This window comes from Bos javanicus, chromosome 22, assembly GCF_032452875.1.
Source record: "Bos javanicus breed banteng chromosome 22, ARS-OSU_banteng_1.0, whole genome shotgun sequence".
NCBI classification, from domain to species: Eukaryota; Metazoa; Chordata; class Mammalia; order Artiodactyla; family Bovidae; genus Bos; species Bos javanicus.
This window is the reverse complement of record NC_083889.1, coordinates 772935-797203: the sequence shown is the minus strand read 5'-3', so window position 1 is coordinate 797203 and position 24269 is coordinate 772935. Positions and strand designations below refer to the sequence as shown.

At 39.7% G+C, this 24269-nt stretch overlaps 1 protein-coding gene across 2 annotated transcripts in view; it reads left to right on the top strand.

Moving 5' to 3' along the window:
• The window catches only part of LANCL2 (LanC like glutathione S-transferase 2), an 84204-nt gene that overhangs the window by 43938 nt on the left and 15997 nt on the right, over nt 1–24269 (top strand). Inside the window, exons 3-6 of one of the 2 annotated variants that reach the window (XM_061395684.1) lie at nt 9098–9305; nt 10508–10655; nt 12000–12146; nt 15044–15226. In XM_061395684.1, coding sequence (XP_061251668.1) covers nt 9098–9305; nt 10508–10655; nt 12000–12146; nt 15044–15226 — 686 coding nt within the window. The remainder of the gene's footprint in view (nt 1–9097; nt 9306–10507; nt 10656–11999; nt 12147–15043; nt 15227–24269) is intronic. The other variant, XM_061395685.1, reaches the window with a different exon arrangement.

The following is a 24269-nucleotide window of genomic DNA, read 5'->3' as shown; positions in this document are numbered from 1 at the left end:
TTTGATCTATAGATACAGTGCAGTCCCAATCAAAATTCCAACAAGTTATTTTGTGAATATCAACAAACTGATTCTAAAGTTTATATAGAGAGGAAAGAAACTCAGAATATTCCACTCAATATTGAAGGAAAAGAACAGATGGAGAACTAACACTATCTAACTTTAAGATTTATAAGACTTTTAAGACTATAAGACTCATAAGCTGCAATAATCAACCAGTGTAGTCCTGGTGAAAGAACAGAAGAGAGCCCAGACATACAGCCACAGAAATATAGTTAGCAATATTTAACACAGGATCAAAGACAATGCAGTGTAGCAAAGATGGTCATTTCAACAAATGGTTCTAGAGCACCTGGGCATCCACATGCCACAGAATGAATCTAGATACTTTAAAAAGAATTAGCAAAAGAAAAAAAATTAGCAAAATAGATTATGGACTTGAACATAAAATACAAGACTCCTCAAGATAATACAGGAGAAAACCTAGATGGCCTTTGGTGTGGAACTGACTTTTTACATACAACACTGAAGATGTGGTCTGTGAAAGAAACACAGCCAAAACCCTGGGAATATTGTAGGTTCAGTTCTAGACTACCACAGTAAAGCAAGTTTCACAATAAAATGAGTCATATAAATTTTTGGTTTCTCAGTGCATATAAAAGTTATGTTTAGTCTGTTAAGTTTGTAACAGTATCATGTCCAAAAAAAAAACCCCAGCAATGTACATACCTTAATTTTAAAATATTGGTAAAAAAAATGCTAACATAAGCATTCAGTGAGTCTTTATCCTTTCGTTGGTAGAGAGTTTGAAATGTGAGAATTGCCAAAATGTGATACTGGGAAACAACATGAGCAAATCCTATTGGGAAGATAACTCTAACAGACTTACTCAATTCAGAGTGCCACAAAGCCTTAATTTGAAAAAAGAGAGAGAGAGACAGTGAGAGAGATCCCTGTAAATGATAAGGCTTTTTAAAAAGCTACTGTGTGAAAAACAATGAGAAGATAAGCCACTGACCAGGAAAAAGTCCTATGGCTGATTCATGATGAGGTTTGACAGAAAACAACAAAATTCTGTAAAGCAATTATCCTTCAATTAAAAAAATAAATAAATTTTTAAAAAATTGCAAAGGACATACCTGATTAAGGATTTTTACCAAGCATAAACAAAAAAAAACTCTTAAAACCCAATAATAAGGAAATGAACAACCCTCTTATAGAATAGACAGAATGCATGAGCAGACACCTCACCCAAAAAGATACACAGATGGCAAGTAAACCATATGAAAACATATGAAGAGATGTTCAACATCTCATGTCATTGGGGAATTGCCAAATTTCAAAACACTGACAGTACCAAATGCTGGTGACAGTGTGGAACAACCAAAACTCTGATTTACTGCTAGTGGAAATGCAAAATAGTCAGCCATACTAGAAGATGGTTTGGCAATTTTTTACAAAGCTAAACATGGCTCTTACTATACGTTCCAGTAATTGTGCTCTTTATTACCCACCAAAAAGCTGCACATGAGTGTTTATAGCAAACCATATTCATAGTTGCCCCAAGTTTGAAGTAGCCAAGATGTCTTTCAGTGAGTAAGGCGATAACTAAATGGTGCATCTAAACGATGAAGTGCCATCAGCATTAAAAGGAGTGTGCCAGAAAGAGACATGGAAGAAACTTAAACTTTCTACTTTTTCTAGAAGACACTTTGAAAAGGCTACCTACTATATGATTTCAATTATATGGTATTCTGGAAAATATGTAACTATGAAGACAGTAGAAGTGGTTACTGGTTTCAATGCATTTAGAGGTGGAGCACAGGTGAACAGGCAGAGCACAGAGGATATTCAGGACAGGGAAACTGCTCTGGATCATCTACAGTGGTGGATACATTTTGTTATACACTTGTCCCAACCCATAGAATGTATAACACCAAGAGCGTATGGCAGTATAAACGGTGGGCTTTTGGTGAAAATGATGCATCGGTGTCAGTTCATCAGTTGTGACGCATGTACTATGTGGTGTGGGATGTCAGTAGTTGAGGAGGAGGTATGTGAGAGAAGTATCAACGGGGAGGAAATCACCTTGGTATTAAACCTCTAAGTGGCCACATTCAGAGGTTCACCAGCACCCTACAAGATTTTCAAGGATTTAAAAATGAAGATAAGATTTTAAATCCAGCTAGGTTACCACTCTCCAAACATATAAAGTATAACAAAAGATATAAGAAGAACCTAGAAAATATTTTTATTTAGAGCATTGCAGAGGACTCTGCTAGTGTAGTAGCTTACACACAATGGCTCATGGGCCAAATCTGGCATACAGCCTTTTCACGGGCCTGTTACCAAGAAGGGCTTTTATTTACATTCCTAGAATTTTGAAATAAAAGAATACCCAACAGAGACTGAATGTGGTCCTCAAGGCCTAACCTAGAGTTTATTATCTAGGTTTTTATGGGAAAAAAAAAAATTTGCTGACTCCTATATTAGAAGACTAGCTAAGATACGATTCAAGGAAACATGGACATAAGCATAGAGTAACATTGATTAGGAACAGAATTTTGCAGATAGGAGAATAGGCATAGAAACATCAATAAAATTGGGAAAATTTAAAACAGGAAATTTTAGGAATAACGACTACTTTTCACTACATAAATTTATTTCACAATATAACTGAAATGGATAATTCTCTGAATACATAATCTACGAAACCTGACACTGGAAGAGATACAATGTGTAAATAGATAAAATTCCAAATAAAAATTTGAGAATGTCATCAACTACCTGGCCAAAAACTTCACTGGGAAATTTTACCAAACTTTAGTTAAAGAACAGGAAATCCCAAGGAGAATGACATAAAAATGCTGTAACATGAGTTCTGTACTGTTTCCCTCTTCCACCCAAAGAATACTGATTTTGATAATTGCACACAAATGAGAGTACCTTTCTGGGACCCAAGAGTCCAATGGAGGAGTTACACGATATTATTGAAGCAAAGAAAAAAAATATGGAACTGAGATTGGACACATTGAAAAGGGTAAGAGGAAAATTCCCACATCACCTGTCACCTCGTCCTCAACAGCTCAGTGCCAAGAGAGACACGCTTGGCCTGTGATTTCTCCTGCAGAGGAAAGTGAGAACATGTGAGTGAGTGCCCAGCTTCCGCAACTCTGTGTGAAGCTACTGAGGACACCCACTTCTTTCTCACCCCTTTCAGAATACAGAGGTGATCTGCATACCTGAAGGGCAAGGAGAGGCTGAGAGCACAGCAGCCAGGGCTCAGAATTCAACAGGGGCACAGTTCCACTAACCACTTTGCAGACTCCATCAGGAAGCCTGCGCGTGAGTCACTGGGGACACCCGCTGTGGATCCCCCAAATTGGCCCATAACCATAACCTTGGGCCTCCAACATGCTGCATTCCACACTCAAACACTGACCCACCTTATGTGTGCCCCTGAGGGCAGTGTGTGCAACCTTTGTGGACATTCAGCATGGGCAGAAAGCTGGCTCAACCCAGCAGGATTGGGAGAAAGCATACACACTTGAGGAGCCCTCAACTACCCTAGGAAAAGCAAACATGAGACTCAGCACTCAGCCGGACTTTATGGAATTAGGAGAGGCATACAGTCTTAAGAATTCTCCCCTAACAGGGAACAAAAAGTATGGAACAGGCATATCCATAGAGACGTTCTGAGAAAGCCTGAGAATCCCTCGTAAAGCTGACCGAAGGCATTTCATTTCTGAAGGCTGTCAATAAAGACTGAAGGAGGTGACTGCATCTTCAGATGCTGAGACAGCAACTCATGACTTCAAGAAATATGAAAGATCAAGTAAACATAATACCACTTATACTTCAGAATTTTATAATAAAATAACTGTCCAGTAACCACTCCTAAAGAAATGGAGATTTATGGTTTCTCTGATAAAGAATTCAAATTAGTGTTTTTGAAGAAGCTCATGAACTACAAGAAAACGGAGAAAGACATTTTAATGAAATCAGGGAAACAATACATATAACAATACAAAACAATGCATAAACAACAGGAAAACAATACATCAGTTCAGTTCAGTTCAGTCGCTCAGTCGTGTCCGACTCTTTGTGACCCCATGAATCGCAGCACGCCAGGCCTCCCTGTCCAGCACCAACTCCTGGAGTTCACTCAGACTCACGTCCATCGAGTCAGTGATGCCATCCAGCCATCTCATCCTCTGTCGTCCCCTTCTGCTCCTGCCCCCAATCCCTCCCAGCATCAGAGTCTTTTCCAATGAGTCAACTCTTCGCATGAGGTGGCCAAAGTACTGGAGTTTCAGCTTTAGCATCATTCCTTCCAAAGAAATCCCAGGGCTGATCTCCTTCAGAATGGACTGGTTGGATCTCCTTGCAGTCCAAGGGACTCTCAAGAGTCTTCTCCAACACCACAGTTCAAAAGCATCAATTCTTCGGTGCTCAGCCTTCTTCACAGTCCAACTCTCACATCCATACATGACCACAGGAAAAACCATAGCTTTGACTAGACGGACCTTTGTTGGCAAAGTCATGTCTCTACTTTTGAATATGCTGTCTAGGTTGGTCATACATAATAGAACCAAAAAGGAAGCCTAGAGCTGAAGAATACAAACAAAGGACATGACAACTGCAGCAGAAAGCAGCAGCAGTGGAATGAATCAACAAGAAATAAATAACCTATGAACTTTGAAGCAGGTCATTTGTAATTAACTAGTCAGAGGAGAAAAAAGTAAAAAGAATGAATAAAAGTAAAGAAAGCCTACATGAATTAAGGGATGTCATCACGAAAACAACTAATGTATTAGAGGAGTCACAGAAGGAAAAAGGGCGCAGGGGAAAGTAAAAGCTTATTTAAAGAAATAATTGCTGATAATTTTCAAAATCTGGGAAGAGAGATGGAAATTAAGAGTTCAAGATGTCTGTACTTTCCCAAAGAGATTCAAGTCAAAGAAGACTTTACTGAGACACATTATAATAAAACTGTCTAAAATGAAAGACAGAATTTCTGAAGCAGGAAACAAAAAACTACTTACATACAAGTTCAGTTCAGTCACTCAGTCGTGTCCGTCTCTTTGTGACCCCATGAACCGCAGCACGCCAGACCTCCCTGTCCATCACCAACTCCTGGAGTTCACTAAAACTTGTGTCCATTGAGTCGGTGATGCCATCCAACCATCTCGTCCTCTCTCGTCCCCTTCTCCTCCTGCCCCCAATCTTTCCCAGCATCAGGGTCTTTTCCAGTGAGTCAGCTCTCCGCATCAGGTGGCCAAAGTATTGGAGTTTCAGCTTCACATCAGTCCCTCCATTGAACACCCAGGACTGATCTCCTTTAGGATGGACTGGTTGGATCTCCTTGCAGACCAAGGGACTCTCAAGAGTCTCCTCCAACACCACAGTTCAAAAGCATCAACTCTTCGGTGCTCAGCTTTCTTCACAGTCCAACTCTCACATCCATACATGACCACTGGAAAAACCATAGCCTTGACTAGATGGACCTTTGTTGGCAAAGTAATGTCTCTACTTTTTAATATGCTGTCTAGTTTGGTCATAACTTTCCTTCTAAGGAGTAAGTGTCTTAATTTCATGGCTGCAGTCACCATCCACAGTGATTTTGGAGCCCCCCAAAATAAAGTCAGCCACTGTTTCCACTGTTTCTCCATCTATTTGCCATGAAGTGATGGGACCAGATGTCATAATCTTAGTTTTCTGCATGTTGAGCTTTAAGCCAACTTTTCCACTGTCCTCTTCACTTTCATCAAGAGGCTTTTTAGTTCCTCTTCACTTTCTGCCATAAGGGTGGTGTCATCTGCATATCTGAGGTTATTGATATTTCTCCCAGCAATCTTGATTCCAGCTTGTGCTTCATCCAGTCCAGCGTTTCTCATGATGTACTCTGCATAGAAGTTAAATAAGCAGGGTGACAATATACAGCCTTGGTGTACTCCTTTTCCTATTTGGAAGCAGTCTGTTGGTCCATGTCCAGTTCTAACTGTTGTTTCCTGACCGGCATACAGGTGTCTCAAGAGGCAGGTCAGGTGGTCTGGTATTCCCATCTCTTTCAGAATTGTCCACAGTTTATTGTGATCCACACAGTCAAAGGCTTTGGCATAGTCAATAAAGCAGAAATAGATGTTTTTCTGGCACTCTCTTGCTTTTTCGATGATCCAGCGGATGTCGGCAATTTGATCTCTAGTTCCTCTGCCTTTTCTGAAACCAGCTTGAACATCTGAAAGTTCACGGTTCACGTATTGCTGAAGCCTGGCTTGGAGAATTTTGAGCATTACTTTACTAGCATGTGAGATGAGTGCAATTGTGTGGTAGTTTGAGCATTCTTTGGCATTGCCCTTCTTTGGGATTGGAATGAAAACTGAGCTTTTCCAGTCCTGTGGCCACTGCTGAGTTTTCCAAATTTGCTGGCATATTGAGTGCAGCACTTACACAGCATCATCTTTTAGGGTTTGAAGTAGCTCAAGTGGAATTCCATCACTTCACATTCCAGGATTCTGGCTCTAGGTGAGAGATCACACTGTCGTATTATCTGGGTCATGAAAATCTTTTTTGTACAGGTCTGCTATATATTCTTGCCACCTCTTCTTAATATCTTCTGCTTCTGTTAGGTCCACACCATTTCTGTCCTTTATTGAGCCCATCTTTGCATGAAATGTTCCCTTGGTATAATTTTCTTGACAAGATCTCCAGTCTTTCCTATTCTGTTGTTTTCCTTTATTTCTTTGCACTCATCACTGAGAAAGGCTTTCTTTCTGTCCTTGCTATTCTTTGGAACTCTGCATTCAGATGCTTATATCTTTCCTTTTCTCCTTTGCTTTTTGGTTCTCTTCTTTTTCAGCTATTTTAAGTCCTCTTCAGACAGCCATTTTGCTTTTTTGCATTTCTTTTTCTTGGGGATGATCTTGATCCCTGTCTCCTGCACAATGTCACGAACCTCCATCCATAGTTCATCAGGCACTCTATCTATCAAATCTAGTCCCTTAAATCTGTTTCTCACTTCCACTGTATAATCATAAGGGTTTTGATTTAGGTCATACCTGAATGGTCTAGTGCTTTTCCCTACTTTCTTCAATTTCAGTCTGAAGTTGGCAATAAGGAGTTCATGATCTGAGCCACAGTCAGCTCCCGGTCTTGTTTTTGCTGACTGTATAGAGCTTCTCCATCTTTGGCTGCAAAGAATATAATCAGTCTGATTTTGGTGTTGACCATCTGGTGATGTCCATGTGTAGAGTCTTCTCTTGTGTTGTTGGCAGAGGCTGTTTGCTATGTGAGTGTGTTCTCTTGGCAGAACTCTATTAGCCTTTTCCCTGCTTCATTCTGTATTCCAAGGCCAAATTTGTTTGTTACTCCAGATATCTCTTGACTCCCTACCTTTGCATTCCAGTCCCCTATAGTGAAAAGGACATCTTTTGTCAATTGTACCTCCATAAAACTGGAGGAAATGAACAATAAACAGTAAAAGAGTCAGTGTTTTTGTTTTTTAAAGAACAGGGAATCTCAGTGCTACTCTTACACTGTTTCAGAGAACAGGAAAATAAGGAATACTTTTCATTGTTTTATGAAGCAAGGTTAACACTAGTGCCGAACCTGATGTAAAGATTTACTAAAAAGAAAAAAAAATAAACATAGCTCAATCTTACTTTTGATAGCTACAGTGTTAATTTGGCTTCTAAGAAAAGGTTTGTATGTTTTAGATTTTCATACTGAAGTATTCAGGGGAAGAATGTCATGATGACTTCTTTTTTTATACTTTGCCTGTCGTCATTTACTTTAAAATACTTAAGATTTGAATATATATAACCATAGATCTTTGGGTTCATAGGTTGGCCAGATCGTCATCCTATTTTTAGGGGTTTCTGAGTCAGTAAGGAAGTACTGGTGAACCTTTTATAGTGATTATTATATTTGAAATTTGTTGGTATTGAACTTGTTTTCTATATATTTATAATTTCAGTTTTTGAATACAGAAAACACACACTCGAAATCATAATTGAATCATATGGAAGGATCTTTTTAGGGCTTATTAATGTGCTCCTTTTCTATCTGTTTGACACAATGACTTATAAAAACAATGGATAATGATAAAAGGACTTTTCAAAAAATATATGTGGGTGTTAAGAGTTAATCTCAAAGGGAACTAGGATATCTTGAATAGCAAAATTAAAGAAGAGAGAAGCTACCTATTTTGAGACATTTAAAAGAAAAGTAAAAAATAAAAATAGGATATCAGATAAAGAACAGAATATTAGTGAACCTCAATTCAAACATTAATAGATTTATTTTTGGCCTTTTGACCAGCATATCAGTTTTTTTAAATACTTTTTCCTGAGTATATTTTATTAGGTATATGTTTATACAGATTGATATATTATTTAGCCGTCACATTGACTTCCTGAGCCCAGGAATGCGTGCCGCCTTAGAAGCCATATAGTTCATCCTCCTTCGATTTTCAGAAAAAGACACCTCTCTGGTTCCCTTGAGTAACCAGATCTGTTCTTTAATCTAACACAGGAAAGTTGGGTAGGTGACAGCTATGTCTTGTGAATTCACTACCTTAAACTTCATCATGTGGCTCTTCCATAAATGATGAGCTGGATAACTGGTTGGTTGGTCACTAAAGAAAATTGAAAAATTGTGAGAAATAGGTATTGGAAAGAAGAGGGTATAAAATTCAGAAAAGCAATCGTGTAATTTGGCATAAGATATAGGAGGAGGACATTATTATATGAGAATTAAGAAGAAGAGGACCCAAGTTAGCAAAGGAAAATAAGTACAACCTTGAGACAAATGAAAATTGAAGGGGAATGAATGGGAAGTCTTACATTTCCCTTATCTAGGAGTTACTGAATCATTATGTTAGAGCAATTGGCACCATTTAAACTTGTCTGAATTTATTTCTACCCTGGGTTTTTCCCCCCTTATTTTTAAGAAACATATCATATGTGATTTTTTTAATGTTACCCCTTCAGAAGTGTAGACTTTGTGTAGGAGTTTCATGTGATTGTGAATTAATGTCCTGATGATAAAAAGGAAAGGCTATAATGCTTGTCTTTTTTTGGGCGGGGGACTGTTCCAGGCATAGCCCTTTTGTACCTGCAGTTGTACCGGGTCACCTGTGACCAGTCCTATTTGCTCCGATCCCTGGATTACGTAAAGAGAACACTTCGGAATCTGAATGGCCGAAGGGTCACTTTCCTCTGTGGAGATGCTGGGCCCCTGGCCGTTGGAGCTGTTGTTTATCATAAACTCAAAAGTGATTGTGAGTCCCAGGAATGCATCACAAAGTGAGTTTTTACTACTGGAAGTGCTTTCTCCAAATTCTCAGTATTGATGTTGAAAGAAACTCAAAAAATGAAAATGACTTTCTCTCTCTTTTTTTTTTTTTTTTGCAATTTATCCAATGCAGTTTATTTACACTCTTTTTTTTTTAATTTTATTTTTTAACTTTACAATATTGTATTGGTTTTGCCATATATCAACATGAATCTGCCACAGGTATACACGTGTTCCCCATCCTGAACCCTCCTCTCTCCTCCCTCCCCATACCATCCCTCTGGGTCGTCCCAGTGCACCAGCCCCAAGCATCCAGTATCGTGCATCGAACCTGGACTGGCGACTCGTTTCATATATGATATTATACATGTTTCAGTGCCATTCTCCTAAATCATCCCACCCTCTCTCTCTCCCCCAGAGTCCTAAAGACTATTCTATACATCAGTGTCTCTTTTAATTCGCCTGCTCTTGCAAATAGTTCTCTCCAAGTAGAAAAAAGTTTGAAAATTAATCTTGAGCCTTCAATATTGGGATTGTTTGCTCCTTTTCTATCCAAGCATGTGTTTGTCTTAATTTGAGGGAAGAGAGTAAACATGTTTTTTCCTAAGTAATTTTTGGTTGCCTTCAGTGCATGAAAATTAGCTTATAAGACTATATATAATAACTCACTATAATACTGAGTTATTCTTTGGTTCAGTTGTTATGAAATACAGAGAATGTAAGTTTTTATTGCATGTATTGGTTTATATTCTCTTTTGAATCAGAACTCACTGCCATGGTCTAGTGAAGTGTCTGGCATGTGCTGGTCAGTTAATGTTAGTTAACCATGGGGTGACTCAAGCTATTTCTCAACCATTGGCTACATTTTAGTAAGATTTTTATTAAAATTTCTAATCACTTTTAATTCTGGGTTTCAAAACTGAGTATCTTCTCTTATATGTATATATTCCTATAAAGTTTAGATATATTAGTAAATGTAGAACTTTTGAACAGCAAGATGTGTTATTATTAATTTTGATATCTGAGAGAGAAGCTTTTGTTTGGTTTTGTAGTGGAAGTTTTTGTTGTTTTCCGTCTTTTTTGATATTTTAAAAAATCACTTTTAAATGAAAAATAATAACGGATAATTCCTAAAGTTATAGGGTTACTTGCAGTTGCAGGAAGAGGTATTTTAGACATTCTCTGGGAAAACAGACTTTTTCTTGTTGGGTAGACTTTTGCAACTCCAGAGAACCATCGTCTGTCGAGATTCAGACCTTCCTGATGAGCTGCTTTATGGACGGGCAGGTTATCTGTACGCCTTACTCTACGTGAACACGGAGATAGGTCCAGGCGCTGTGTGTGAGTCAGCTATCAAAGAGGTACTGTGGGGCCGTGGGCTGGGGAGTCCTCTCCTTTCCATCAGGCAGCCTGTCTGCTAGCATAGAGCTATAGTAGTAGCTGGACTCTGCTTCTAGGTAAGAGTAATTTCCTAAGGCCTCTCATAAAATTAATAAATAGCTCTTTTATTTTTTTCTTCTGGGGATTTTTTTTTTTTTAATTTAAGTTTGTATTAATTCAGCTGTTTTTACTAGAACCAAACACTAGCTTAAAGAAGAGAGAATGTTTATTTCTCTTTCATGAGGTATCTGAACTGATAGGCAATCAAGGTGAATATGGCTAGGGACCAGCTTCTCTCTTGTTCTGCCTTATCCTTGGGCCATGCCCTTATCTGCACGGCACTGAGAGCCCCCAGCCCAGGGGGTGGTGAGGACGTGGAGGAACCAGAAGTTGCCCACCTCACCTGTGCGCACATCCTACTTCTAGAACTCTGTCAGATGACTGTGTCCCCCTGTCTGTATCTCTGAGGCGATATATCTCACTAAAATTTGGAGCCCTGTTACCAAAAGTATGAGGGGAGAGAGGATATGAGGAAACAGTTAAATACTACTTTGCCACATAGTCATTCTAAAATCCTGCAGCAAACTCGTTGCTGTAATCTTTCATAAATAAAGCCAGTTCCTCCAGCATTGGTGGGTGTACAGTTATCCCTTAGTACCTGCTGGGGATTGATTCCAGGACCCCCTCTGGATACCAAATGCCAGGATGCTGAAGTCTCTTAATAAAGTGATATAGTATTTGCATGTAAGCTATGCATATCCTCCTGTGTACTTTAAATCATCTCTAGATTATTTTTCATACCTAACACCGTATGGTATGTATGTATGTAAAATGCTGTGTAAACAGTTGTCTCCATGCCACCAATTCAAGTTTTGCTTCTTGGAACTTTCTGGAATATATTTTCCCCAATATTTTTTTCAGAGGTTGGTTGAATCCACGGGTGTGAAACCCACAGCAGATATGGAGGACCAACTGTACTTGCCTTTTGGGGGAAAATATTGAGTCTAAGTAGTCCAGGACAGTTTTTATAGGAAGTTTTTCTAGGTTCTAGTAAACTGTCCATACAAAGACCTTTTGATCTCTTGGTTCTGCTTCTTAGTATCTTTTTCTACTCTGAGATTGTCTTCTGATTTCTCCCTGACTGTATTTATTGATTAATAAAGATAATGGTGCTTCTCTTTTCAGATTAAGTAATCTATGTATTAAAGATTAAACATTTTCAGATTAAGTGATCTATGTATATAAAGACATGCTGTTATTGTTAATTAAAGTAAAACAGATTAGATGTAAGTTTTCTAGACTTACCTGTATCATCATCTGTGTAGGTAGTCAATGCTATCATTGAATCGGGCAAAGCTTTGTCCAAGGAAGAGAAGAAGGTAGAGCGCTGTCCCCTGCTGTATCAGTGGCACAGGAAGCAGTATGTTGGAGCAGCCCATGGCATGGCCGGGATCTACTACATGTTAATGCAGGTGAGTGACAGTCTGTAGTACCAGTGTAGTAACCACATTATAAAATACCAGATTGAATCGAGAATAGGAACTGAAATTTTACCACAAACCAAGCAGGCTGAAATGAAATAAGAATCATGGATCCTCAAGCAGGGACCTCCTGAGAGAGAGTACTTCAGTGTGCAGTTTTGTGCTGGATACGGTGTCTGTGGCCCACACTTTATTTCTGTCCATTTTTCCCTGCTCTTTTAATTGGGGAAAACCTTCAAGAAGCAGAAAAGGCTTCTAGAATGCAGACTAGGGCAGAAGCTTTTTCATATTCAAATAACCCCAACTTGGTATCAGTTGTGTTGAAAATTTTTAAGTAGTTTATTATTGTGGTTATGATCTTGTCTCTGAATCACCCCTGTCTGCTGAATCACATACTGACACTTCCATCAGATAGTCAAAGATTTTGCACCAAATACTGCTTCAGCCTGCTTCCAGCCTTATGGCCTGCGAGCCCCTCGTCTGTGGGCAGACCTCAGCAACATCGAAGGTTCAGTTCTACACTGCTGCAGGAAAGCAAATGTCACAATGAAGGAAGTCATACATTTTTTGGCTTTCCAGTGCGTGTAAAAGTTATGTTTACATTATAGTGTAGTCTATTTAAAACGTGCAGTACTATTATTAGATCCTTAAAAAAACATGTACATACCTGAATTTTAAAATACTTTATTGCTAAAAAATGCTAAACTATCATCTGAAACTTCAGTGAGTGGTAATCTTTTTGCAGTAGTTACATCACAGGTCACTGATCGTATATCACTATATCAAATGTAATAACAATGAAAAAGTTTGAAATATTGTGAGAATTACCAAAATGTTTCACAGAGAAACAAAATGAGCAAATCCTGTTGGAAAAAGTGGTGCCAATAGTCTTGTTTGATTCAGAGTTGCCATAACCTTCAGTTTTTTAAAAACACAAGTGCAGCACAATAAAACAAGGTCTGGCTGTACTTTTTTTTTTTTTTTTCCAATTAAGCCTTTTTTTATTCTACCACACCCATAACAGAGTACTTTTTTTATTCAAAATTACAAAGCTAGTATGTCAAGGAACATGGATTAGAATTTAGATCTTTTTAATTAAAAGCCCGTATATTCCTTTTTAAAATTTTTACTTAAAAATTCCTTTTTTATTTTTATCTTTTGCATCATGCTGGTACTCACTAAAGGAAAATAGAAAATTCCTATCTGCCCAGGACTAGAACTTCTTTCTCTGGTGATTAAGTATATTTGGTTATCATTGTAGAAAGTAAAACATCTATGTATTCCAATTTGTGAATTTTGTCTTAGTTCAGACATGTTCCCAAGCAGCCAGAATTCCATGTCTCATTTTAAAATGGCAATTTTGTTCTAGACAGTTGGTAGATTGTCTGTTTTTCTCTATTTTCTCAGAAAAACATTTATAACAGTGGCCTTTGAACCTTTAGGGGGAACATAATCATAAGAAAATCACCAATAATTTAGTTTTGGGTGTTTAATTTTGCTAGAGATGAGGGGGTTCCTTGAGAGAATCACAAATCATAAAATTTTCAACTCACCTACTTTTAAAGGGACAAACATAGAGACACTATTTTGTAAAGGATGCTATTTAGAAATTGATGTCAGCCTTCTCTTCCTGATCACTAAGCAATGATGGGCCAGAGCTGGTCTCGTGAAGCTGGCCGTGCATGCCTCTCCCCAGTGGTGCCAGCCTGACCCTGCGGGGGCTCCCGTGTGGTTTCATTTGAAACCACAGAACAGCATACACAAAAACTTTCAAAATATCACTTGAACTGAACTCCACTTTTACAATGAAGAATAAAGAACAGTTCTTCTTGAAAATCATGTCAAAACATCAAGGAAAGCCAGAAACTGACACCCAGCTTCTTTGATGAGACTTGGAGACTTCTGTAGCCCCACTAGACAAGTATGTAGACTGAGAATAGATGAAGGAACAAAGAAACAATAGGCGACCGGAGAGGACAGGATGGTTGCACAAGCTGCCTGCGGAAGAGGATGCCAGCAAGAAGCAAGCCAGGAATTTAAGCCCCGCACTCAGGAATTTAAGGTGCTCTCAAATGCAGTGCCAGACATGTATGCAGGTGGAGACTGAGTCTGGGCCACAGGAGGGCATCTTTGAAAATCTCTGTGGAGCCCACCTGGGCCTCTGCAGGGATCACCCTGCACAGCGAGGTGACTAGAGATAACAGGAAGTAGACTGAAAGAGTGAACCCAGTTCTTTTAACTCCAGAAAGCCAGGTATAGATGAGTCTGAAGTGAAGCACAGAACTGGAGGCGGGGCTTCATGACTGTTCCCACGGTCAGCAAGGAGACCTTGCTGTGGCCACAGCCAGCCTCTCCCCAGCACCTTCCCCCAGCCCAGCTGTCAGTGCCTCACCACCTCACATAGGGAATTGAAGTCTCTTGCAGAAACAGCTCAGATAAAAGATTTGCAGATATAGGTATATGAAAGTCCCCAGCTGTCTGTGATGGTTAAATTTATGTGTTAACCTGACTGGGCTGTGGTGCCCAGACATTTAGTCAGACATTATTTCCATGAGGGTGTATAGGTGATGTTTACATTTAAACAGGTTGACTTCTGGTAAAGAAGTCTGTTCTCTGCACTGTGGATGGGCTTCATCCAGTCAGTTGAAGGCCTCCCCTGAGCAAGAGGGAATCCCCAGCAGACAGCCTTCAGCTTCATCTGCAGCCTCAGCAAGCATTGATGCAAAAGTCTGCCCAGGCCTTAAGTAACCAGAGAGGTAAATTAATTCTAGTTTTATATGTTCCTCAGTATTCTAGGTAATTGATGCTTAACTATATTAGCCACAATATAGGTTAAAAAAGAAAAAAACTTTTGGAAAAATTAATTAAATTTTTTATCTGTTTAAAAGCCAGCAGCAAAAGTGGACCAAGAAACCTTGACAGAAATGGTGAAACCTAGTATTGACTATATGCGCCACAAAAGATTCCGATCTGGGAATTACCCGTCATCACTAAGCAATGAGACAGACCGCCTGGTGCATTGGTGCCACGGCGCCCCTGGTGTCATCCACGTGCTCATGCAGGCGCACAAGGTCAGTGCTCAGGCTGTGTCCTTAGCATCCGGTGTGCACACACACGCTGCTCACCACTGAGTTTTCCGTTCGGTCTTGATAATCACATTTGCTTGCAAACTAAAAACCTTTTAGGGCTAATATTTCTACTAGTAAGCAGAAAATCTTATTTCACTGTTCATCACCACTATAGTTAGAGCTGTAAGTGTGTATGTGTGTCTTAACAGGGATTATATTTATGTGTAAAAGAAAACCTAGATGACAGAAGTATAAATAACCAGTAAGGTAGGAGGTAGCATTATAGCCACAGTGCTTTTTGTTTGACTTCACATCATTTCATCTCCTTCCTTGAATTAACCTTTGTTGCAGGATGATGATGATGATTTGGGGAATTTTAAATCTGAATTTAAAATTATTATAAAATTATTTATGAAAGATGGACATGGCGTTCAAATTTTCACACATACAGGGTATTATTGGAAATTTGGCAATGCCTTTACTGATGAACTGTAGTGGACTCTCAATCTGTCTGTGCACAGTGTTAAGAATACTGTTATTTCTCTCCTGGACTTAAAATTACCATGTAAATTGAAATTATCATTTAAGATTGCTATTGAAATTTTTTCTTTTAATGCATCTTTGTAATGGTTGATGTTTGATTTTCCCTCCTGTAGATGCTACTCACATTTCACATAGGGCATATGCTTGTTGGTATGAACATGTATTATTTGAAATTATGTAGTATTTTAAATGGTCTTGGAAAAAATGTCAAGATCTTTAATACTATTTCTGTGATGTATTAGGTATTTTGTTAATTGAAAGTGATTTCCTAACAGTTACCTTTGTGGACATTTGTGGACCTCATGGGTGGAAGCTGTTTTGATGAATAGTTACAGTCAGTGAGTTTCTGTGGTAGCTTAGATGGTGAAGAATCTGCCTGCAATGCAGGAGACCTGGTTTTGATTACTGGGTTGAGAAGATCCTCTGTAGAAAGGAGTGGCTACCCACTCCAGTATTCTTGCCTAAAGAATCTTATGGACAGAGGAGCCTAGTGGACTGTAAGTCCATGGAGTTGCAAAGAGTCAGACATGACTGAGCAACTATCACTTTCACTTTTCTACCATCAGTTCTTTATGGTAAGTTATAAGTTATAGTAACAAGTCTTCCACCTTCTAACCACACATTCAGGTCTTAGGGCACTAGCAGTTTGTGTGGACTCAGCCACTAATAAACAAATACTAACATTGGTCAAATAAAGTTATATTTGAAAAAGTAAATATGTTTCCCAAGAAAACCATGTAAGTCACAGCAAAGTGATATCAAAGTTATCCTTTGATTCTGGGCTAAATATGTGAAAAAACCATACCCTTCCTTCCTGTACCCACAATCCTGCTCTGTAATTTCCACAGTAGAACTGTTAGAAATGCATCTTGATGGTCAACTCTTGACCTTCACGTTTCATGAGAAAATGTTTTCATATAAATTATTCTCTAAAACTCATTTGTTAGTTGATTATTTCTAACATGGAATATCTTTCTTCTAGGTGGTGTTTGTCAGAATCACCTGGAGAGATTATTTTCAAACTATACTTTCTTTCCTTCTTCCTCAAGATTCTGGTACCTTCCTGATATGAAGCATCGTATTGACATATTAATTTATCCCTTTGTCTTTCAGTTTTTTCTGGTTATTTTACTACTGTGAATAAGCTATAGTGAACACGTGTACAGGCCTTTTTGTAGACACATGTTTGCATTTCTTTGGGGGTGATAACTAGGAGTGGAATTGCTGGATCGGAAGGTGACTTGTTTAGTTTCTAAGACACTGCTAGACCTCTTCTTAAAGGGATGTACCACTTTTACGTTCAGTCAGCAGTGTAAGAGAATTCCAGCTGCTGCACATCGCTGCCAACTCTTGGTGTTGGAAGTTGTCTTCATTTCTGGTGGGTATTTCATTCTGGTCTTGATTTATGTTTTCCTGATGATTAATTAAATCGAGCAATTTTGCTTGTGCTTATGGGTTGTTCGTACAGTTGAACCTTTAGCAACACAGGTTTGAGCATTGTGGGGCCACTTATATTTGAATCTTTTTCAATAAATACAGTACTGTGGTACAACACAGTCCACGATGGGTTGAATGAGGATACAGAATGGCATACAGGTAGGGCCGGCTGTAAAGTTACACAGGGATTTTCAACTAGGTGGGGGCTGGGGTACCAGCCCCCATATTGTTCAAGGGTTAACTGTATATTTTTGTTAAATGTCTGTTCATATCTTTTTCCCACATTGTTTTATTTTTTTATCTTTTTATTATTAAGTTATAAAAATTCTTCCTATGTTCTAGTTATAAGCCCTTTTGCAGATATGTTTTAGAAATAATTTCTCTCAGTCTGTAGTCAGCCTAATTTAATATTCTGTATGGTATCTTTTAAAGAATCAAGTTTTAAATTCTGGTGAAGTCTACCGTATCAGTGTTTTGTTTTATTTTTTTTAATGGCAGTTACTTTCTGAATTTTGTCTAAGAAATTTTACTCATTCCCAGGTTATACAGACAGTATTCTCCTACATGCTTCATGGATTTAGATTTTATATTTAGAATTGTCTCAAATTAAGTTTTATATACTGTGTGAAGGACTGAGGCTCATTTTCTCACTGTAGGAATATTTGATTGTTCCCACATTGTTTGTTGCAAAGACTTATTTCCCCAATTGATTTGGAACCTATAGAGGCACTAATTCAAAGATCGATTACCCAGTAAGCACAGGTTTATATCTGAGCTTGCTATTCTGTTATTTTGGCCTCTTTATCTGTCATCGTAATACCATCTTGTTTGGGTTACTCTAGCTTTACGCTTTAAACTCAGGTAATTTAAGACTTCAGCTTTGTTTTTCTTTTGCAAAACTGTTTTAAATATCCTAGATCCTTTGCATTCCAGTATAAAATTTAGAAATCAGTTTGTTAACTTCTGTAAAAGAGGCCTATTGGGATTATGACTGAGATTGCAGTCAATTTATAGATTAGTTTTGGTGATTTGATATCAATATTGAGTGTTCCTATCCACAAATATGGTTTCTGCTGTTTTTATTTTCTTTCTATTAGGTCAGCAATGTTTTATAGTTTTTGATGTTTTTATATTTAAAGTGTATCGCTTCATAGTTGGGCCTCGTCTAGCAATGCAGTTTTAACAATCTCAGCCTTTAATTTGGAAGTTTAGTTTAATAATATTTACATGGCTGGGATTTAGCTCTACCATTTTTCCTTATGGTTTCTATTGGCTACATATTGGGACTTTTTTTCCCCTACTTTTTTTTTTCTTCCCTTTTAGGGAGGTAGGAGAGATTAATTGGATTTTTTCAGGAATTCCATTTTAATGTCTCTGTTGACTCTTAAATTGTATCTGTTTGCACATTTTTTCAGTTCAGTTCAGTCGCTCAGTCGTGTCTGGCTCTTTGCAACTCATGGACTGCAGCACACCAGGCCTTCCTGTCCATCACCAACTCCCAAGTTTACTCAAACTCATGTTCATTGAGTCGGTGATGCCATCCAACCATCTCATCTTCTGTCGTCCCCTTCTCCTCCCTCTTCAGTCTTTCCCAGCATCAATCAATCAGGTCTTTTCAAATGAGCCAGTTCTTTTCATCAGGTGGCCAAAGAATTGGAGTTTCAGCTTCAGCATCAGTCCTTCCAGTGAATATTCAGAACTAATTTCCTTTAGGATGTACTGGTTGGATCTCCTTGCAGTCCAAGGGACTCTCAAGAGTCTTCTCCAACACCACAGTTCAAAAGCATCAATTCTTTGGTGCTCAGCTTTCTTTATAGTCCAACTCTCACATCCATACATGACTACTGGAAAAACCATAGCCTTGACTAAACAGACCTTTGTTGGCAAAGTAATGTCTCTGCTTTTTAATATGCTGACTAGGTTGGTCATAACTTTCCTTCCAAGGAGTAAGCGTCTTTTAATTTCATGGTTGCAGTCAACATCTACAGTGATTTTGGAGCCCAAAAAATAAAATCTGCGACTGTTTCTTCATCTATTTGCCATGAAGAAGGGACCAGATGCCATGATCTTCGTTTTCTGAATGTTGAACTTTAAGCCAACTTTTTCATTCTCCTCTTTACCTTTCATCAATAGGCTCTTCAGTTCTTCTTCACTTTCTGGCATAAGAGTGGTGTCATCTGCATATCTGAGGCTATTGATATTTCTCCCAGCAATCTTGATTCCAGCTTGTGCTTCATCCAGCCCAGTGTTTCTTATGATGTACTCTGCGTATAAGTTAAATAAGCAGGGTGACAATATACAGCCTGGACGTACTCCTTTTCCTATTTGGAACCAGTCTGTTGTTCCATGTCCAGTTCTAACTCTTGCTTCCTGACTTGCATACAGGTTTCTCAAGGGATAGGTCAGGTCATCTGGTATTCCCATCTCTTTCAGAATTTTCCACAGCTTATGGTGATCCACACAGTCGAAGGCTTTCTCATAGTCAATGAAGCAGAAATAGATGTTTTTCTGAAACTCTCTTGCTTTTTTGATTATCCAGCAGATGTTGGCAGTTTGATCTCTGTTCCTCTGCCTTTTCTAAAACCAGCTTGAACAACTGGAAATTCATGGTTCATGAATTGCTGAAGCCTGGCTTGGAGAATTTTGAGCATTACTTTACTAGCGTGTGAGATGAGTGCAATTGTGTGGTAGTTTGAGCATTCTTTGGCATTGCCTTTCTTTGGGATTGGAATGAAAACTGACCTTTTCCAGTCCTATGGCCACTGCTGAGTTTTCCAAATTTGCTGGCATGTTGAGTGCAACACTTTCACAACATCATCTTTTAGGATTTGAAATAGCTCATCTGGAATCCTGTCACCTCCACTAGCTTTGTTCGTAATGATGCTTCCTAAGGCCCACTTGACTTCACATTCCAGGATGTCTGGCTCTAGGTGAGTGATCACACCATCGTGATTATCTGGGTTGTGAAGCTCTTTTTTGTATAGTTCTTCTGTGTATTCTTGCCACCTCTTTGTAATATCTTCTGCTTTTGTTAGATCCATACTGTTTCTGTCCTTTATCGAGCCCATCTTTTCATGAAATATTCCCTGGTATCTCTAATTTTCTTTTTTTTTTTTAAGATTCTACCTTTTATTTTTATTTTTTTATTTTTTAACTTTACAATATTGCGTTGGTTTTGCCATATATCAACGTGAATCCGCCACAGGTATACATGTGTTCCCCATCCTGAACCCTCCTCCCTCCTCCCTCCCCGTACCATCCCTCCAGGTCGTCCCAGTGCACCAGCCCCAAGCATCCAGTATCATGCATCGAACCTGGACTGGCGACTCGTTTCATGTATGATATTATATATGTTTCAATGCCATTCTCCCAAATCATCCCACCCTCTCCCTCTCCCACAGAGTCCAAAAGACTGTTCTGTACATCAGTGTCTCTTTTGCTGTCTCGTATACAGGGTTATTGTTACCATCTTTCTAAATTCCATATATATGCATTAGTATACTGTATTGGTGTTTTTCTTTCTGGCTTACTTCACTCTGTATAATTTTCGCTGGTATTTCCCATTCTATTGTTTTCCTCTATTTCTTTGCACAGATCACTGAGGAAAGCTTTCTTATCTCTCCTTGTTATTCTTTGGAACTCTGCTTTCAAATGGGTGTATCTTTCCTTTTCTCCTTTGCTTTTTGCTTCTCTTCTTTTTACAGCTATTTCTAAGTCCTCCTCAGACAGCCTTTTTGCTTTTTTGCATTTCTTTTTCTTGGGGATGATCTTGATCCCTGTCTCCTGTACAATGTCATGAACCTCCATCCATAGTTCATCAGTCACTCTGTCTATCAGATCTAGTCCCTTAAATCAATTTCTTACTTCCACTGTGTATCATTAGTGATTTGATTTAGGTCATACCTGAATGGTCTAGTGGTTTTCCCTCCTTTCTTCAATTTCAGTCTGAATTTGGCAATAAGGAATTCATGATCTGAGCCGGTCAGCTTCTGGTCTTATTTTTGCTGACTGTATAGAGCTCCTCCATTTTTGGCTGCAAAGAATATAATCAATCTGATTTCGGTGTTGACCATCTAGTGATGTCCATGTGTAGATCTTCTCTTGTGTTGTTGGAAGAGGCTGTTTGCTATGACCAGTGTGTTCTCTTGGCAAAACTGTGTTAGCCTTTGCCCTGCTTCATTCTGTTCTCCAAGGCAAAATTTGCCTTTTACTCTAGGTGTTTCTTGACTTCCTACTTTTCCATTCCAGTCCCCTATAATGAAAAAGACATCTTTTTTGATGTTAGCTCTAGAAGGTCTTGTAGGTCTTCATAGAACCATTCAACTTCAGCTTCTTCAGCATTACTGGTCAGGCCATAAACTTGGATTACCATGATATTGAATGGTTTGCCTTGGAAATGAACAGAGATCATTCTGTTGTTTTTGAGATTGCATCCAAGTACTGCATTTTGAACTCTTGTTGACTATGATGAAGAATCCCTTCTAAGGGATTCTTGCCCACAGTAGTAGATATAATGATCATCTGAGTTGAATTCACCCATTCCAGTCCATCTTAATTCATTGATTCCTAAAATGTCAATGTTCACACTCTTGCCATCTCCTGTTTGACCACTCCCAGTCTCCATTCTAAAGGAGATAAGCCCTGGGTGTTCTTTGGAAGGAATGAGGCTAAAGCTGAAACTCCAGTACTTTGGCCACCTCATGCGAAGAGTTGACTCATTGGAAAAGACTCTGATGCTGGGAGAGATTGGGGGCAGGAGGAAAAGGGGACAACAGAGGATGAGATGGCTGGATGGCATCACCAACTTGATGGACGTGAGTTTGAGTGAACTCCGGGAGATGATGATGGATGGGGAGGCCTGGCATGCTGTGATTCGTGGGGTCGCAAGGAGTTGGACACGACTGAGCGACTGAACTGAACTGAATTTGCCTTGATTCATGGACCTAACATTCCAGGTTCCTATGCAATATTACTCTACAGCGTCGGACCTTGTTTCCATCATCAGTCACATTCACAACTGGGTGTTGTTTTTGCTTTGGCTCTGTCTCTTCATTCTTTCTGGAGTTATTTCTCCACTGATCTCCAGTAGCATATTGGGCACCTACTGACCTGGGGAGTTCATCTTTCAGTGTACTATCTTTTGGCCTTTTCATACTGTTTGTGGGGTTCTCAAGGCAAGAATACTGAAGTGGTTTGCCATTCCCTTCTCCAGTGAACCACATTTTGTCAGAACTCTCCACCATGACCTGTCTGTCTTGGGTGACCCTACACAGCATGGTAGTAGTTTCATTGAGTTAGACAAGGCTGTGGTCCATGTGATTAGATTGGTTGGTTTTCTGTGATTGTGGTTTTCAGTCTGTCTGCCATCTGATGGAGAAGGATAAGAGGCTTACGGAAGGTTCCTGATGGGAGAGACTGACTGAGGGGGAAACTGGGTCTTATTCTGAGTAGTGGGGCCATTCTCAGTAAATCTTTAATCCAGTTTTTCATTGATGGCTGGAGCTGTGTTCCCTCCCTGCTATTTATCTAGGGCCAAACTATGGTGGAATGACTTCTGTGGTGTAGGAGATGTAGGAGACCCAGGTTTAATCCCTGGGTCGGGAAGATCTCCTGGAGAAGGAAATGGCAACCCACTCTAGTATTCTTGCCTGGAAAATCCCATGGACGGAGGAGCCTGGTAGGCTACAGTCCATGGCGTCGCAAAGAGTCGGACATGACTGAGAGACTTCACTTTCAAACTATGGTGGAGGTAATGAAGGTAATGGTGACCTCCTTCAAAAGATCCTATGCATGTACTGCTACACTCAGTGCTCCCAACCCTGCAGCAGGCCAGCACCAACCCACGCCTCCACTGGAAATTCCTGGATACTCACAGGCAAGTCTGAGTCAGTCTCTTATGGGGTCACTGCTCCTTTCTCCTGGGTCCTGGTGCACAAAGTTCTGTTTGTGCCCTCCAAGAGTCTATTTTCCAGTTCCGTGTAAGTTCTGGCAGCTCTGTGGTGGGGTTAATGGCGACCTCCTCCAAGAGGGCTTAGCCATACCCAGGTCGACTGCACCTGAGCCCCTGTCCCTGTGACAGTCCACCACTGACTTGTACCTCCACAGGACAGGCTCAAACACTGTTCTGTCTCAGTCTCTGTGGGGCCCCTGGGTCCTGGTGCACACAAGGTTTGTTTGAGCCCTCTGAGCGTCTCTGGCGGGAATGGGGTTTGATTCTAAGTGTGAATTCGCCTCTCCTACCACCTTGCTGGTGCTTCTCCTTTGCCCGTGGACGTAGGGTATCTCCTCACAGCTGCTCCAGTGCCTACCATCCTACTGGGGTTTCTCTGACCCCAAACGTGGGATATCTCCTCTCGGCCGGTCCAGCCAAGCGCAGCCACTGCTCCTGATCTTGGACGTGGGGTATCTCCTCACGGCCGCTGGTCCTAACCTTGGACTTGGGGTAGCTCCTCACGGCCGCTGGTCCTGACCTTGGACGTGGGGTATCTCCTCACGGCCGCTGGTCCTGACCTTGGACGTGGGGTATCTCCTCACGGCCGCTGGTCCTGACCTTGGACGTGGGGTATCTCCTCACGGCCGCTGGTCCTGACCTTGGACGTGGGGTAGCTCTTCTTGGCCACTCGCCACTCATTTTTTAGTGGTTGCTAAATATACGTCTTTAATATTTCAATATAGAAATTGCAATGTACATCCTTAACTTTTCACAGTCTCCTTAGAATTAACATTGTACATTTCACATAAAAAAGAAGAAAGAAGTAAGGGCCAAGTTCTCTTGACTGCAGTTCTGTATATCTTTATTACATCTGTCAGATGTATAAATCAACAAATGTTAAACTAACATTCAGGAAATAAGAAAGTATAGCGACCCTTAAAATGGCCATGGGTGATCTATGCTGCTCATCGCCATAAAATATATCATCTTCAGGGGGTGGTCTGAGAAGACCCTGGCAAAAGCTCATGTCTACTGTTTCTGAAGTTCATGTGATTGTCCAAAAATCTGCAGGTGCAGTAATGACTTCTACTTTCTATTTTCTGCTTCTGAATCACATTGAATGCCTCCCATTCT